Source organism: Nannobrachium achirus (assembly GCF_963921795.1).
Source record: "Nannobrachium achirus genome assembly, chromosome: 8".
NCBI lineage: Eukaryota > Metazoa > Chordata > Actinopteri > Myctophiformes > Myctophidae > Nannobrachium > Nannobrachium achirus.
In genome coordinates, this window is record NC_137817.1 from 39,448,796 (window position 1) to 39,466,119 (window position 17,324).

At 43.6% G+C, this 17,324-nt stretch overlaps 1 protein-coding gene across 1 annotated transcript; it reads left to right on the forward strand.

The window, feature by feature from the left end:
• The first annotated feature begins 1,384 nt into the window (after positions 1–1,384).
• Positions 1,385–17,083, forward strand: phf12b (PHD finger protein 12b). Its single transcript, XM_080731021.1, has 15 exons — positions 1,385–2,177; positions 2,752–2,933; positions 4,964–5,036; positions 5,202–5,658; positions 5,833–5,953; positions 6,280–6,412; positions 6,905–7,069; positions 7,316–7,459; positions 7,948–8,716; positions 9,586–9,690; positions 11,117–11,302; positions 11,511–11,606; positions 11,936–12,018; positions 15,215–15,353; positions 15,934–17,083. The coding sequence occupies exons 1-15, from the start codon at positions 2,112–2,114 to the stop codon at positions 16,386–16,388; spliced, it is 3,174 nt and encodes a 1,057-aa protein (XP_080587147.1). The 5' UTR covers positions 1,385–2,111; the 3' UTR covers positions 16,389–17,083.
• The last annotated feature ends 241 nt before the right edge of the window (positions 17,084–17,324 follow it).

Sequence of the window (17,324 nt, forward strand, 5' to 3'; positions counted from 1 at the left end):
ATTCATGTGTGGCCATGATGACATGATGAGAGAACTGAAAAACAACCAACATGGATGTGACAAGCAATGAAACTGAGTGAGATGTATAACTGGACTGGCCACCAGATGTCACCCTTGTCACTTCATTTCTCCCTTATGATTATTCAGTTCACCTGTGTCTTGTCACAACAGTGTATTTACATAATCCCATGATAATGTGTGAGCATGAGCATTCAACATGTCTGATGCACTAACATTATCTAACATTTCTCAGTGTTATTCAGGGGATTGAAGAACATTGTGGGAGAAAAATGCGATTCATCATGTGCAAAACACGTATAATAATATGTAATCTGATAGGCCCACAACAGTGCTCATGAGTGACAACAGTCTGTTGATTGTCTATTATTAGGCCTACTCGTTCTGAGCCCTGATTAGGCTAATTCTTTTCTGAAAATGATGCCATTTTCCTTTTGGTTCTTTCGGCCAATCACATGCCTATACGGAAAAATCGTGGCTGAAAGTGTCAAGGAGGGCACGTTTATTTTAACAAATGATCTCAAACCTTTGCTTCTGAAACTGAAACCATAATAGGGAAACCCTAGTAGTGCAGTGGGTAATAGGAAAGGTGAGCACCAAAACATTATTATGGGCAGTTTGGGAACTAGGGAACACTGAGCACCGACCTATAGAAAGAGTAGGCCCCAGAGGAAAATGTGGGCAGTGGGCACCAAGAATAGTGGGCCTTTCTTTGGGGCGAGAAGAATGGGCACTAAGAAAATCTGGGCACCAAAACAGAATGGGCACCAGGAAACTGGACGCTATGGAAATGTGGGCAGCAACAAAGAGTGGGCCAGACCAGACCAGACCTCGGAAGAGTGGGCACTAGAGGTCTGGCTCCAAAACGGGAATCCTTTGGCCTACGTTTCGCACCTGCATCTGGCGATTTATTTCCCCTATAATGTTTTCAGACAAATACACATATTATGTAAATATACTTATTTCGCAGTATAGCTCATTTCCACGTCCATTTGTAGGCTATCGTAATGACATATGATGTTTACAAAACAGCAATTTAAAAAAAACATTGTAATATCATCTGGATATATTGCCCCAAAAGTTTTAACCAAACATAAAAAAAATAAAGTCTATCCTTTTCCATTGTAATACTTTTGGGAGGAGGACGACCCTCTACGTTTGTCTCCTCTCCTCCAACACCTTTCTTTTGTAGTTTAAGTATGGTGACTAGTTTTTAATTCATTTATTGAGCAAATTAATACAAATACAAAGGGAGAGGAAAAAAAACATAATCTAATCAAAAAATAATTATTGCGTCCCCATCATAGCAGCGCGCATGCTCGTGCGGCGGTTCGCGGTTGCGCCAACAGGAGAGGATGTTGCTAGCCGTGTTGATGCACTGAGGAGGCTTTTTTCACAACAATAACACCAACCTTATCACATCTGCACACACGTTTATTCACGGATTTAACATCTCCAGAAGCGCTGTCGTTCGCCGCGCATTGGATCACACGACGCCGCGGGATCTGCCACCGTGTGTTCCGTTGCATTTCGCGTGTGTTTGTTGACAATGGGATCGGACGGGCTTGCAGATTTCCAAGCCTGCTGCTTCTTGCAGGAGCTGAAGCAGGAATCATGGCTGAACAGCTAATCGGGGCCTCGGAGGATCGTTTTGTGTGTAGAGCCTGGACTGAAAACAAACGGGGGAAAACGTCTACGCCGTTTCTGTTTGCATCTGCGAGGCGTTTGTTCAACGCATCGACGCGATCGTACCGCGTTGTTTCTTGTGGGGTTGCTGTTGTCTTTTCGTTTGGGGCGACTGAAGAAGAAGCTGCCGGGCTAGCAGCGTTAGCTTAGCCTTTAGCTTCCACATACAACCTTGACTGGGTTGACGTCTTCTCTGGTGGCTAGTGGCTAACGCTAGCCGGCTAACATTAGCCACCGGGGGCATTTCTAGCGGTGCGAAAAGGGAAAACAAACAATCGTTCGCCCGGACGAGAGGCTTGGACGGTTTAGCCCGGGATCGAGCCGCTTTTCATCGTCGTTTTGTGTTATCGGTATTTTTTTTTTCACCCACCGCAGATCGGGTTTGTGCGCTGACTTCCATCGGATGAATGTGGGACAAAATGGAGACCCCGACGATTGTGTACGACTTGGACACCTCTGGAGGCTTAATGGAGGTGAGGCGGTGCAGCTTCTGCAGGCCTTTACAGGAGTTAAACACACATTATGCAGACTTGCAGAGTCGAATGATCTGTTAGTTTACAAATCCGAGTGTTCAAATGGAGTCAAATGTACCCGGGCGGGTAGAAAACACCCCCAGGACCGTACTGTTATTCAAGAGTGTCTGCAGATCCAGGAAAAGTCTACACATCTTAAAGCTGGGCGTTTATAGTACCCAGGCCTTAAATACATGTACATGTGGACGTCTTAAAGCCAGTGTCAGGGTCTGATTTTATTTATTTATTGACGCACTAATCCCATCAAGTCACAGGGAATTCTCATTTTCTTTTTGTGTCAATGTCACTGGTGAAAACTGGTCTTATGTTTGATCAAAACGACCCACTAAACGTCTTGTACATGCAGTCACTAAAACTGTGGTGGTCCTTCTGGGCCTCGACGCTGGTCCCCATAAAATGCACCACAAGGCCCCAACAATTCAGTTGATCTCTCCACCGATATACCCCTTATTAGACGTGACAGCCACTGCGAGTAGCCTATTTAATACCCCCTTATGAACTTTTCTAACTACAGCAAATCCAGACTTTGCTGGCGCCCCCAAAGTCTGAGGAGGTGGACAAGAGGAGTAGGAAGCTGGTGAGGGACGTCCGGAGGAGTGGCAGGGCCACCAACCACGACACCTGCGACAGCTGCCGAGAAGGAGGCGATCTGCTGTGCTGTGACCACTGCCCGGCGGCCTTCCACCTCCAATGCTGGTATGAACAAAATGATGATAAAACCTTCCGTTATACTTTAGTTATCGTTTCACAGCAGCCTAAACCATCATGGGCCTGAATCAGAATGTGTTGCTGAATGTACTGTAGAGAGAGAGGGCTGTACAGTCTCTGCTGGGTGATCTACAATGGAATGTCTGACCACCAAAAAAAACTACATAAGCAGAACGTCCTGTACGCAATGCTAGATTTTAGAGAAGTTTCCCGATACCCCATACCATAAGGTATACATTATATACATGGACCCAGGCGTGCAATCTAGCTCTTTGATGCAAGAAAACGCCAGGCTACCGCCGTGCCTGCCTTTGGCCCATTTCAACTGCTAGTTGAACTAATAACCCTCTGCATTTTAACGTGAGCCTCTAGAACAACTTAATGGCGTTCATTGCGGTAGGGGGAAAGAAAATATGCTGTGGAAAAAAAGTAAGAAAGTGAGCCTGCTAGAGTAGAGACCGTAGTTGGTTTATTTTTTGGCAAGCGACACGGTTGTACGACGGAGTATAAATCGGCCTTAAATATGGGTGCGATCGATGTCGATTCATTTCTGTCCACCGTTCCGTTTCTGGTTTATTGAGATCGTCTTGTCGTTGGCCAATGTCGATTGAAGTAAACGAGGCCTGGAATCGTTTATGGCATTTTATTATTATTATTTAGCGCGTGGAATTAGTGTTATTGTGTTAATTAAAGTTAAAATTTGCCGCGAAAGGCTGGCAAATCGGTCCTCCTCTTCTCCGCTGTGCGGAGCGTCTATGCCTGCCGCTGCTAAAAATGGAGTCTCTCTCCCTCTCTGTTTACAATATGGCGACCTCCCTGGATTTTTTTTCCTTTTTTGTTCTATTCCAGCGCCATCTTACCAACATTTTAAATTGCAGCTGTGGGCTGTGCACGCAACGGTACATAGGCTTAGCAGATGAAAAAAGGGCCCTGTACTGTGCGTCGTTTGAGATGATGCATTGCATGCAGACGCAGGAGCTATTTGTTATTATAATAAGCCCGTTGAACAAGCCCCCCTTAAGAGATGCCTTTCTCAGCAAATTTCTTTTACCATGTAGCCTCGCTGGGAGGACCTATCTCAACGAACGTTAACACATCTGTTTGCCATAAGATTGTTGTTTTCAGTAGTGGGTTCAGAGGGTGTCAGTCAGATAATGTTAAATCATGGCAACTGTTTGACAAAATGACAAAAGATCTGAGGTGGGATTTGATTCACTACAATGATGGATGTTCATTATCTTGGCATGGGTATCAGTAGCATGTTGTACATGTCTGCTATGGTTCACTATTGGTTTCACGCTGTGTGTGACACATTTTACATACAGTTTGCATGCGTGTGGCACATTTGTGACTCAGTGTTGGAGTGATGTCTGGGCATGAAACAAAGAGAATATTGCACACAATATACTGCAGGTATGATTTCTGACGAGGCATGTACAAATATGTATGGCATGACATGAAGTTTGTGAGACATACACACATCGCAGATACATTTTGAGATTTAATTTCTCCAGATCTCCAAACAAGTGACCCCAATTTACTCTAGTTGAGAAATAGTCTTGTATCTGTTCATATAGGATTAATTAATATATACACGTTTACATGCACCTTATTACATACATATGTCATGCCTCAGTTGTTGTTGTGCTACAAACTGTTTAGATTACATTTAGTTTTACAGCTGAGTTGTCAGCTGTATCTAAACACAGGCTTTACCAAGAGCTATGCAGTGATATAATGTGTCCACTAGATGGAGGCAGAGCATAGTATGTACTGTATATAATGGAGTGGAGTTTTATATTTTCATTGACTAATGATTCAATCAGCCATTTTTGGGAGTTTTGTTTTTTATGTCTTTGTTTCTAGATTGAGTTTCAAACACTGCCGGTATTGTACAGATGTAGGGCTAGATTGAGTTGCCTTGAAATTTCCACTTCTATTATGTAATATCAACAATATTGTAGATAATTAATGACCATCAGTTCTGATAATAACCCTTTATCTCTTTGTTACCATAGTAACCCACCTCTAAGTGAAGAGATGCTGCCCCCTGGGGAGTGGATGTGTCATCGATGTAATGTCCGAAAAAAGGTGAGCAGCATGTTGTTGGTTGGTTTTATCCAGATACTGTTTGAGTGCAAACTGTTTATCTCTCATTGTAGATGTAGTGTAGCAACATTTAAGGGTCCTCTTTTGCCATTATGCCGCAAGATCATCGCAGCATCTCTCTGATCTCACCCGCTCCCCTTCCCTCAGAAACGAGAGCAGAAGTCCGAGCAGACCAACGGCCTGCCTGAGAAGGTGATGGCCAAACGCTCTGTTTCCCCTGCGGTGGAGCTGGAGCTCAACTCCGGCCCGCTGCGGCTGGACGGCCTGCCTCCGGGCGCTGGGGCCGCGGGGCCCGGCCTTAGGGTGGCTCAGGTCCGACTCCTGGACCGCCGGACCGGCAGCAGACCCAGCAGCCGGCCCGGCACGCCCACCTCCAACACCTCGTCCACGCCGACGCCGTCAGAGGAGCAGAACGACGCAGAGGACGAGGTGGCTGACGCCGAGGAGGAGGCTCAGGGGTCTGAGCTGGAGGGCACCATTCCTCCTCCGCCCACGCCTCGCCTCCTCAAGAGGCCCTTTCAGCTGCTGATAGCTGCTGCTATGGAGAGAAACCCCACACAGTTTCAGCTGCCCAATGAGCTCACATGCACTACCGCACTACCAGGTAACCATACGCTGCCCTGGTCTGGGAAATAACACCTCATTCATATAATCCAAGATTCAGATAGATACAGTTATGCACTTTTTTCGATGGGCCATGCAGTGTCTCCTTCATTTTGTGGTCGTTGATCAGCAGGCATGCCTCTTATTATAATTTCAATGCTGTTGATCTTTTCAGGCAGCAGTAAGCGGAGAAGAAAAGAGGATCTTCTGGGGAAGCCATTCAGGAGGCCCCAGCATGAGTTAGACACCAACGGCCTGGTACCTCTGCCAGTTAAAGTCTGCTTTACTTGCAGCAGGTTGGTTCTTACTGGGTTCATACACTCACATGTGCTCAGGCATTTAAAGTATAGCGTGGCATAAGATTTTGTTCTATTGTATGGTGCAATATTGTTAATCACAATTTAATTCAACAACAATTGAAAGGTTAATGTGGAATATTCTCACATGGACCAAAATACCAGAGATCACAACATTGATAAAAAGTATAACTATTTGTTGTGAGTATGGTGCAGTCCTGGGATATGAATGCAGATAAAGTGAATTTCTAAAGTATTTCTGATTGTTTAAAGTTAACCTACAAACCAGTTTAGCCAACCTACCATGCTTTCCATCCTCATCTCAGGAGCTGCAGGGTGGCTCCTCTCATCCAGTGTGACTATTGTCCACTGTTGTTCCACATGGATTGCCTGGACCCTCCGCTCACCGCCCTACCAGCCGGCAAATGGATGTGTCCCAATCACGTTGAACACCTTGTGGTAAGAGACATGGTTCTGAGCACTAACCAACTTCATTAGTGCCTTAAAGGCTTATGCTTTAGAAAGCACTTCTCTGAATTGTACACGTCTGTGAAGTCGTAGACTTCAAAGTTATAAAATGGTCCTGGACCAGTGCTTTTCAACAATATCTTAGTTACCAAGTAGATGTTGCGTTTGCATGAAGACTACATAAAGTCTGCAAATTAAAACATGTGTTTTTAAACTGAGTGTTGCGTCCATCTTATTTTTCTATTACAGCTAGCCTCCTACAAAGCCATGCTTTGAAAAGTCTGGTGGGGTCGTTCTATTTAATAATTCTTGTGAACAGTAGAATAATCTAAAAGGATTTTAGTCAGTTATGCAGTATGCACATCCCTACTATTTCTGTGGCTGCACCTTTTTTCATTTGAGGGAGCTGGTCTTAATAATTTTTTAACTATTATAAAGACACTATATGTTTAGAGATGAACCTGCTGTCCTGTTGCTGTCTAGCTGAACCAGAGGAACCTGAGCTTGACCAACCGCTGCCAGATCTTTGACCAGTTCCAGGACCGCATGTCCCAGCATGCCGTGAAAGTGGACTTCCTGCGCCGTGTCCACCGGCAAAACACGCCCAACCGACGCACCACTCATCAGCACTACAAAAAGACCATCAAGGTACAACTTGTTCTTGAATTAATTGCAGTGTGGAAAATTCCTATTTTGGTTTGATTCCCATGGCACGTTTTGCATTTCAACCCCTCCTATGCCCTTACCTTCCTGTCTTTATTATTTACTCTCCTGTTTCAGTAAGGCAGATATGTCTGAAAAGAATCACAAGCGATTCATGAGAAACTAATTAACGTTTGATACTTCCAGCGTTCCAGATTACACTGTATTTCATGAGTAGCTCTTTGTTCTCAGGTGCCAGATGCCATCAAGTCCCAGTATCAGAACCCTCCCACCATGCTGGCCCCCAGCGGAGTCCGTCAATCAGAGATGGTCTGTAGTGGCGTTCCGGACCAACAGTCCCCCAAGCACTTCACCACAGAGGCAGAGCAGCAGGAGGTATGCACAGCTCACACGGTTCAGTGCAGTCTGTTCTAACAATGCTAATGGCTAATGACACTTTGGGACAGTTTGCAAGCTAGGATAGCTTTAGTGAGGACATATTTTGTAGGCTAACCCAGAACCTACTAGTGTTGTAACAATACTTTGGAACAGTGCTATGATAAGTCTCACAATACATTGTTAAAAAACAATACCATACAATTCAAAATAAGTAAACACAATGATTCCATGGCAAAAATACGTGGCCATTTTATTTGACCACATAAGTTAAGTTTGAAATATTGGGGGGTGTCATTTATGTCTTGGAACAAAATGTGAAAATTTCTCTGGCTCTCAAGCTGTTATTTTAAATTGGAGACTATCGGAAAAAAACATTGGAAATCTGGCAAATCTGCTCAAACATAACTTACCTCTGGGTTTTAGGACTACAAACTGCAACACTGTTTGCTGTGGTCTAAATCGTGCCTTTTTAATATTTTCAACAGTGGCTACAAGATGTCCTTGCTCTCCAGTGCAGTATCATGAGGCACCTTTCCATCAAGCAAAAGGCCTCGTCATCAATTTCCACATCAGTATCGTCGTCGTCCGTTGGATGGGACACTGAGCAGAAGGTCGACATTAAATCCTGTGTCACGGCGGAGCTGCTCAAACCTCTGGTCTCATCGGAAAGGACTTCCTCTCCCGTCCCCTGTTTGAAACCCTGCGGTAGATTTGATGGCCCCCACGGGGCCCCTGTACCCAAGGGCCCCTTGGCCGAGATGGACAGTTGTAACTGCATCGTGAGGCCCTGTCAGAATTGCAGGAAGCCCAACGGGCCCCTAGCAGAGGAGCGGCGGCCTCCCAAAGCCAACGGTCCCGTGGACTGTGACAGTGCGTCAGACTCGTGCAGGCAGACAGAGCTCCAACACAGGACACAACCCAGTCCGACTGTACAAGACCCTGCCCCCACAGCCGCCTCAACCACCAGCCCTGATCTACCCAACCACATTGTTGCAGCTGTCATCAAAAGGGAGAGTGTGAGCCCGATGGAGGCCTGTGCCCAGAAAGGCTTCCCAGCTCCCCCAACGTTAGGTTCCAAGACAGTGCAGCAGAACCACAGGACCCAGTCTGTGCCACCGGCAGACTGCATGAGCAGTGATGAAAAACCACCCATCTCCACCACCACCCCCAGTGTCCCCTCGGCCTCCCCGCTCCCCAAAGCCATCCTGGACCATGGCACAGCCAAGCTAGGATCATTGTCACCAAGTCCAGCAGGTAAGACGTTCTCTGAATCGACAGTTGAGTAGATTTCATGGATTGTTATTGCTCTTGACGTTGCTTTGAACTGCTGTTGGATATATTTTCATATATAAAATGTGTCCACATTTTTCATCGATGCTCATATTTTGTAGCAGTGCTTAAATAAGTGTTCTTAATAGATAACGTGTTACATACATTAGTAGGGACTTCTACAGGCCCTTTTCCCCCTTATCCTATGGATTAAGAATCTTGCCCATGCTAGGAAAAAAAAGCATTTTGACTAAAATCTTATCTCTGTGATGCTTCCCTTTTGCCATTTGGCATTCAGAAGTTTGAACATTTGAGTTGAATAAATATTTTGCGCACCATTCGTGTTGAAGTTGACTTTGTGAAGATAACAATGGGTACTTATTGAAATGACACCATCACAGAGACTGTTTGCATCTTATGTGTGCCATTCCCAAGGAAAAACATTTTGAGGAGTGCTTGTTTTAGTTCATTTCACGTTGTGTGCATGTGCAAGGTTTTACAACAAACGCATGGCTTTTAAAATCACTTGAGAACAAGGCAGGTGTGCCTCACAGGCCTCAAGTCCTTGCTGTTCGCACACCTGCCGTGTTCTCAAATGATTGTAAAAAAAAAAGTTGCCAGGCTAGGGAGTGCAGCCGAGTGCTTTGTCCAGGTTGGCGAGCCATGGTGGAACAGAATGGAGCTGTTTATCATGTGAACCAAATTAAACTATCGCTCCCTCCATGTGTCACCCACTCCGTCAGCCAATTCCAGCGATTGGATGCATGAGTTTTCGTTGGGAATGGCAATACACAGACACATGTCTCTATCACGTTCCCTCCATTTAGTTCTGTGTTGTTTCCATGCATCTCCAGGATTCCCCTCTCCAGATGTAAAGGTAGTGCTGGGTAGTACTGGTGTCATCTCCTCTATAGCTGACCTGTCCAACCACATGAAAGCTGCTATGGACGGTGATGGAGGTAAGTTGTGTTGCCTTATTTATTTATTAATACTGTGGCGTGTCCTCTTCATAGTTGATAGACCATAATGATCTTGTCACAGGGTCGTAGGTTTGGATTGATCACTGATTTCTGGTTTTGGGTCTGGTCACAGAGTTGTGGCTTAGGGTCTGTTCACAAGGTCATGGGGTTTGGGTCTTTTCCCAGGGTTGTGGGTTTGGGTCTGGCTCATGAGCCTGTGATCCAGTGACATGACAGCACAATATCTTCCAGCTGCATACCAGCTTGCATCTATATACATGCCAGATTTGTCATATCCGCAAAGTGAATGATGCAACAGTACCTTGAATTTGTTCGTTAGCCATGCCTTAACTGGTAAAGTAATGAGTCATCAGCACTTCCTTGAGGCAAAGCACCTTTGTTCTGTCTGTCAGAAAGAGGAAATTGACATTCTGACTACACTTGTTTCTGATACCTTTGGCCAAATGTTCCAGCTACACTTGTTTCTGATACATTTGGCCCAAATGTTCCAGCTACATGCCACCAGGACCTGTTTCAATGAATAACATGTTGTTTTAACCTATCTGTGTGGTGGATTTACTACAATATAACTAGCACATCTATTGTGGTTGGAGGTGGTCTCCCTACATTTGAGACATTTAGACCCTGATGTGGGTAGAACACTTACTGGTTGACAATGTCATTAAGATTATTTAAAGTGGAGGGCACTAGCCTGCTTAATTGTAGTTCAGTCATGGTGCAATGACCTCTTTCCATAGGGAGAGGGAGACGATGGATATTAAACCTACATTTTTAAGTTTGGTTCAGTTTTTTGAGCGGTGGTCACAACGCTCCTATACGTGGCCGTGTGTGTGGGTATGTCTGTCTGTCTCCGTGTCTGTCTGTCTGTCTGTATGTAGCCTACAGTACCTTTTTTGACCACACATGTTAAGGGAGGGGCGCTGTTGTTCAGGCCAGACACACACACACACACACACACACACACACACACACACACACACACACACACACACACACACACACACACACACACACACACACACAGGATGGATACCAGTGGCGGCCTGAGTGACATGCATTTTATTATTAATATTTTGTTTAATATTGTTTTAATATTTTTTATTATATATATATACAGGTATATATATATTTGTTTTGCTGTTGCGCAGCCTCCACGACCACCGCTCAGTTCACACGGGTGTGATTTTTATATATGTTTTTGGGGGCTTTTTTCTGCCATCATTGATAGTCTAAGTGGAAATGGATACAAAATAGGGAAAGAGAGAGATGGGGAGATGCATGCAGCAAAGATCGTCAGGAACTGGACTCGAACCTGCAATGCACTGTCAGGCTACACTAAGGTCCGGGGCCTATGCTTTGTTTAAAAACAAGATAATCTGAGATGTACTCATGTTGGCTTTTTTAGGAATTGAACTGGACAAGCTGGATGGAGAGATGATCAAACTCTTGGCTCGACAGAGGATACAGCAGCTTTTCCCTCCCAAAATGATGTCCACTCCTCAAAGCAGTGGAGTATTTCCTCCTCCTCCTCTTCCTCCGCCGCCGCCTCCTGTCACCCCCACCCTGAAACCCCCCTCTCCAGTCCCTGAAGGTAAGATACCCTAGCCTGCTGTGGGTGCCACTGTTTTCTTTTCTTTTTTTCCTTCATTTTTAAGCTGTGCTCCAACATCTGGCTCTTTTCGGGCTCTGAAACTGGCATTTGGTTAAATAAATGTTCTGGCATTTTGCTTTTACATCCTGGTACTCAGCGCTGCCTAATTAGTGTTTGTTCTGGTCCTTGGTTTTGTCGTTTCTTACAGGTCCAAAGAAGGTGCAGGCCAGAGCAGTCTTCTACCCTCTCACAGGAAAGGGAGATGCTGTCAGCATGTGCTATAGGACATTGTACATAGGATCTGGTAAGAACCATTCCATCTAACAACCAACGCAGCTCTCTGCGTTGGCTGCCTAATTTATCTGATCTGACTGAAAATGTATCGGATACAATGTTAGTAAATGGAATAATGTTTACAATTTGTTTTGCAATTTTGCATTCATTACCTTATTTTACTGGTGTGATTTATTGAATAATTGAAAATAAATGTGATTATGAAAGTATCATTAGATAGAGATACAGCCCTACAGCTAACACTTGTTTAGTAGTGTAAATAATTGATACAACAGACCGTCATGTATTAGTGTATTTGGTCTTTTCAAGCTCTTCTCTCATACATATCTTATTTTTCAGGTGCTGACATGGATGTGTGCCTTACAAACTATGGTCATTGTAACTATGTGTCGGGAAAACATGCCTGCATTTTCTATGATGAGGTATGTTGGCTTTGACATCATTGCTGTTTTTAACCACATATTTTGTATCTTATTATAGGTGACATTTATTTGAAAAAAAAAAAAAAAAAAGCCTAATGCTTAATGTACAGTTGTACACAGGTGCCATGTGGTGATAATTGCAGATCTACAAGCTCATCTAGTTTCACCATAATTAGCAGGACACGTGGTTACATTATGCTTGAGGAGTAATGCATATTCATTTCATACACGACAGCCTGTCCGTCACACATACTGTACATTCACTGTACATTTTACTATTCAATCACACCCACTATGCAACTAAATAGTCTCCCATGTACTGGTATTTCTTAAGCATCGGCCGTCATCGAAAACAACTCGTCTAAACAGTGTCTTTTATCTGGATTTATTTACTGTTGCCAGTCATACAAACAACGCACTCACACCAACTAAACACTGTAATAGCAGATAGGTTATTAACCTAGGAAACAAAAACAAATACACAGTGATTACTACCACGCAATACTAACTAAACATGGTAAATGTAAACAGAATAAATGGGGTTTGTTTGTCACACAAAGTGCGCTCATAGTTTCCCCCGTAATCTTACCGTCAGTCGCTCGCGATGCTCAAGATGGAATGAGCTGTAAACGTACTGCGTAGTTCACGTCTCTATCGTGCATGCGCAGCAGACTATATATAATTAAACATAACGGTAAAACTCAAAATACCTCACTATAATACACAGAAAAATATAGAAGCCCCCCAAATACTTCAAAGACGTTTTATAATTAGCAAACTACACGCCATCTAACCGAAATCTAAAAGTAGATATAAATAAAAACTTCCGCGTTATATAATGCACTAATTAAACCGTCCACTAGGGGACACCGAACACACATGATTGCACATTATAGTCCAATGTGGATCACACTAAGCATATAAATACAGTATGCATGCACATTTCTGAAGTTGCAACAGAATGAATCTGTCATTCACAGAAAATAGCAGATCTACTGTGCGTCATCTGTGACGGTTTGAGAGCTTGCAGATCTGCTATTTTCGGCGAGCGACACAGTACGCCGTACAAGGAAGAATACATTTGGTCAAGCACTGAAAACAACTCCATTATCTACTCTGTAAAACACCTCCTCTCAGCTGCCCACGCATGTCTCCCTCTCATGCTCGCACTTTTTAGAGCGGAAGTTAGTGGTCATAAATGCACACGCATAGTGATTTGCAACTAGTTAATCAGTTCAGTTCATCTTTATTGGCAGAATCAGAATTCTTTAGAAATACATACAACACAAACATGGATGTTTTTCTTATTCTCATTCATTTATATGCACTTTATTATATGTTATGCTGGGTCTGTGGGGCGGGGGGAGGCAGTTAGGTGTTAAGTGCTCTGGGACTAACATAGACCTAGAATGTCTGTGATCTTACATTATTACATTTCACGTATATTCCAAATACACAGCCATAGATCCTCTAGTCCTCTAGTTTCATATCCCTTTAAAAGTTCTGGCAGAAAACCTGCGTTTCCACACGCTTCACACAGATGTCATTCTCTGTCAGCGACGGAGCCGGACCTGAAATGACTGCTGGACTGAACAAATGAAAACTTCCTTTGAGAACACGTGTGTTCACAAGCATATGGGACACACAATTAGCCTTATTCACGGCCCGCCCACCTACTTCCGTTTCTCAGTTTTCCCCGGGTGCTGACTTCAATTTAGAAGGGGAAACTATACTGGACTTAAAGCCAACAAATCATTATTTCTAACAGTAAAGTAAATTATAGTGCTTTGTGCCGTTTAGTATCTTGTGTTCTTGATCATGCTAGCCGTATTTTATACTTTACTATTCGGAAATTGCATTAAATTTGCGATTTCTGTGCTAACTCCATAGGCTATGGTAGGATTTACCCCTTCAAAACGGGACTTCAGCACCCGGGGGATGCTGAGTGGGCGGGTCGTGAATAGGGCTAATTGAGAAGTGCGTTGCAATTCACTGTTTGTCAGCCTTCTGATTGGTCCCTGAGACTCCCTGACTGGCCAACCAGAAAAAATCATTCACTTTTTGCTATCGGGGATGGAGTTGTGCAGTGGGAGAATGTTGCTTCAGTCTTTCAGCACGGTGCGCACTGCGGAGCACGGCGAGTGTGCAGTACGGCCCCGCGCGAATATCAATGTAACTAAGAGTTTCGATTGGGTACATATATTTTAAATGGGCAGAATTACAACAGCCAGCCTATTTTGCAGTAGATTTATAGGCTGGCTGACTGCTTCCTACCCAAGATGCACTGCGCTTTCTCTCTCTGTATCTCTCCTCCGATTTTTTCAGAGGATTAAACTAATTAAAACATGTATTTTTGGGGGCAAACCCCTGTTTTGCGATGTAACTACTGTACTTTGGTCTTCCCTTTTTATTAATATCAAGTAGATGTTTCTCTTTTGGTACTTTAAATAGCAATAATGAGGCTATGAAAAATATTTTCCCCCCATTAATTTCCAATGTAAAAACAATCTGCCATGGTGATTCTGTCCCACTGGGATTAAACAAATTAAAACATATATTTTCAGGGGAAACCCCCTGTTTTGCAATGTAACTACTGTACCTTTGTCTTTCCTTTTTTATTAATATCACCTAGATGTTTTTCCTTTGGTACTTTAAATAGCAATAATGAGGCAATGAAAATACCCCCTCCCCCCATTCACTGCCACTATAAAAAACAATCTGCCCTGGGTATTTTCTACTACTTGGTAACAGCAGAATGAGCAGGATTTGACAAACAGTGAATTGGCATGGGGTAATTAATACACCACCTGCCTATTGTGAGCGCCATACATTTGTGCTTTCCAAAGGAAGTTTTGATATATTCAGTACTGCAGTCATTTCAGCCCCTCGCCCAGACAGTATGCCGTCCGTGTGAATCTCGTGGAAAAGTACACAAGTAGCACAGATTACATTTGTCCCGTTGAGATCAGTCTGCTAACTGCGTGTGGATAGGACCGATCTATGACTGTGTAATATACATGAAATGTAAGATCAGACATTCTAGGGCTAAGACTTAACACTAACCCCAATCTGACTCGGTGATCTTCTGATAACCAGTCTGCCTCTCTAACCACTAGGTTAGTTTTGAGTTTTTATGCAGCGCATTATTTATTTGTAAGACACGGTGTGTAAATGAGGTTGTTCTGTGTCCCCTCAGAATACTAAGCATTATGAGCTCCTGAACTACAGTGAACATGGGACCACAGTGGACAATGTGCTTTACTCCTGCGACTTCTCTGAAAAGGCTTCACCATCTCCACCTAGTGGCCTGGTGTCCAAAGTGCAAGGCATTATCCGTGAGTCCCCCCCCCCACACACACACACACACACACACACACACACACACATTTTTTTACCTTATTTTGTTGTTCTCTACTTCCATCAGAATAGCCTTTATACGGAAGTACCCTTTTAGCCACTGGAGAGAAATATAAAGGCCTGAATTCACAATTGTGAAATTGTGCAAAAGAAAAACTTCCTTCAAGCTCTAATTAACAGACATTAACGTTGAGGTGAAATGGTAAACATTATACCCTAATTGTGAAATCTAAAATTACACTAGTGAGGGAAGAAACCTTCCGAAGAATTTCTAAGAAATTCACAATATTCTTTTGTCACCGTCTTAACCCCTTTAGTTGTTTTACCTCATTAGTATTTGCTAGCAACATATTTTAAATAATACCAATTTGAAGGTTTTAAATAACCTTAGGTTAGGTTTTAGAAGGCGTTACTGTTGTTAGAATTAGTCTCAGGTCTAAATGGGTTAAATATGTGCTGGCTTTTGAAGTCTTCATCATTCCAGTGGTTATGAGGTGTGTAGAAACCTGTACGTGCAGCTTCTCACACAATGCTTTCCTTGTCTTTGACGCCCTTCAGGCCGCAGCAAGAAGAGGGAGCAGCAGGAGGGGCCCACTCCCGCCGTGGTTGTGATGCCGTCGGGCGGAGTGATGAGCAGTCAGCCCCAGGGAGGCCCCGGCCTCACGTGCAACTGTAAGGCCAGCAGCTCCAGCCTGATCGGAGGCAGCGGGGCCGGCTGGGAGGGCACGGCGCTACTCCACCACGGCAGCTACATCAAACTCGGCTGCCTGCAGTTCGTCTTCAGCATCACCGAGTTTGCTAGCAAGCAGCCCAAAGAGGAAGAGGCTACCACCAACAGCAGCAGCAGCACCTCATGCACCAGCACCACCACCAGCGCCATCACAACCACCCACACCATAGTAACCATACCTGACACTGCCACTGTCGGCACCCCGTCCAATCAGGGCGGGGCAGACAGACAGACTCTGGTCGTCCACCAAGTGCCCGTACTCCGTTGCAGTTCAGTCCCATAGCCCACAGAGTCTCCCCCTTTTTTTGTTTTGCACCTTCTTTCTACTCACAATGAAGGGAAACGCTGCACAGCTGGTTGGTGAACAGGGAAGAAAATGTTTATTTTTTCATTTTTAATGGTTTGTACCTTTGCATGAACTTGAAGTATTATCGACAATCTCTTCTGTTTTATGAACGACTGACTGTAATCTTTTGTTCACTTAAGAAGACCATTGGGACTTTGAGCGGACATTATTTACATACGCTCAATTTTCTTTTTTTATTTTGCCAGTATAGTAGTTATGTATGGTGTAACATTACCTTATTTGTCAGTCAGCCCATTTAGCACAAACCTTTATTTTGTAGTATTGAAGTCATACAATATAATTTCTTTTGCTGCTTTTGCACCACAGGTAGCTATATATGTATGAAAACATACATGCTTATACACTTTTATATGTATATATTATGTAAATATATACAATTCAGTGCCTCTCAGTTGGAGAAACATTGGATTTCATGTAGATATACCATTTTTTGGTTTTTAAGTGTACAGTTCCTCATGGGATTTGTGATACTTGGTAGAGTAACAGAAGTTTTGTGATAAAACTTGTTCTTAGTCTGTACTTTCCTCTGTAGTCCATCTGTAAATAAGGTACTGTTTTAGCACTCATTTTAACATCTTGTGCTGCTCTGTATATAAGCACTCTTTGTCTGTACCTGCTTGTCTGTTAAAAACGTGTAAATACAGAAAGATTTTCTAAGAACAAAGTTAATAACATATATGAGTCCATTTATTTTTTATGGCTTCGTGTTATTTGTTTTGGCCACAAACTCATGCATAATAACATAATAACTAAAGCACTCAAACAAATAAAGAATCTACTGGGAGTTCTACCTTCTTAAATACGGGGGAAATAGATGGACCACGAGCTTGCTGTGTGTGTAGTTCTGATATG

Excerpts from the sequence above, each read along its gene's own strand:
- phf12b (XM_080731021.1), top strand. The coding sequence starts at position 2,112 with ATGTGGGACAAAATGGAGACCCCGACGATTGTGTACGACTTGGACACC. Across the intron at positions 7,460-7,947 it reads CAGAGGCAGAGCAGCAGGAG|TGGCTACAAGATGTCCTTGC; the intron begins GTATGCACAGCT and ends TATTTTCAACAG. Across the intron at positions 15,354-15,933 it reads CAAAGTGCAAGGCATTATCC|GCCGCAGCAAGAAGAGGGAG; the intron begins GTGAGTCCCCCC and ends GACGCCCTTCAG.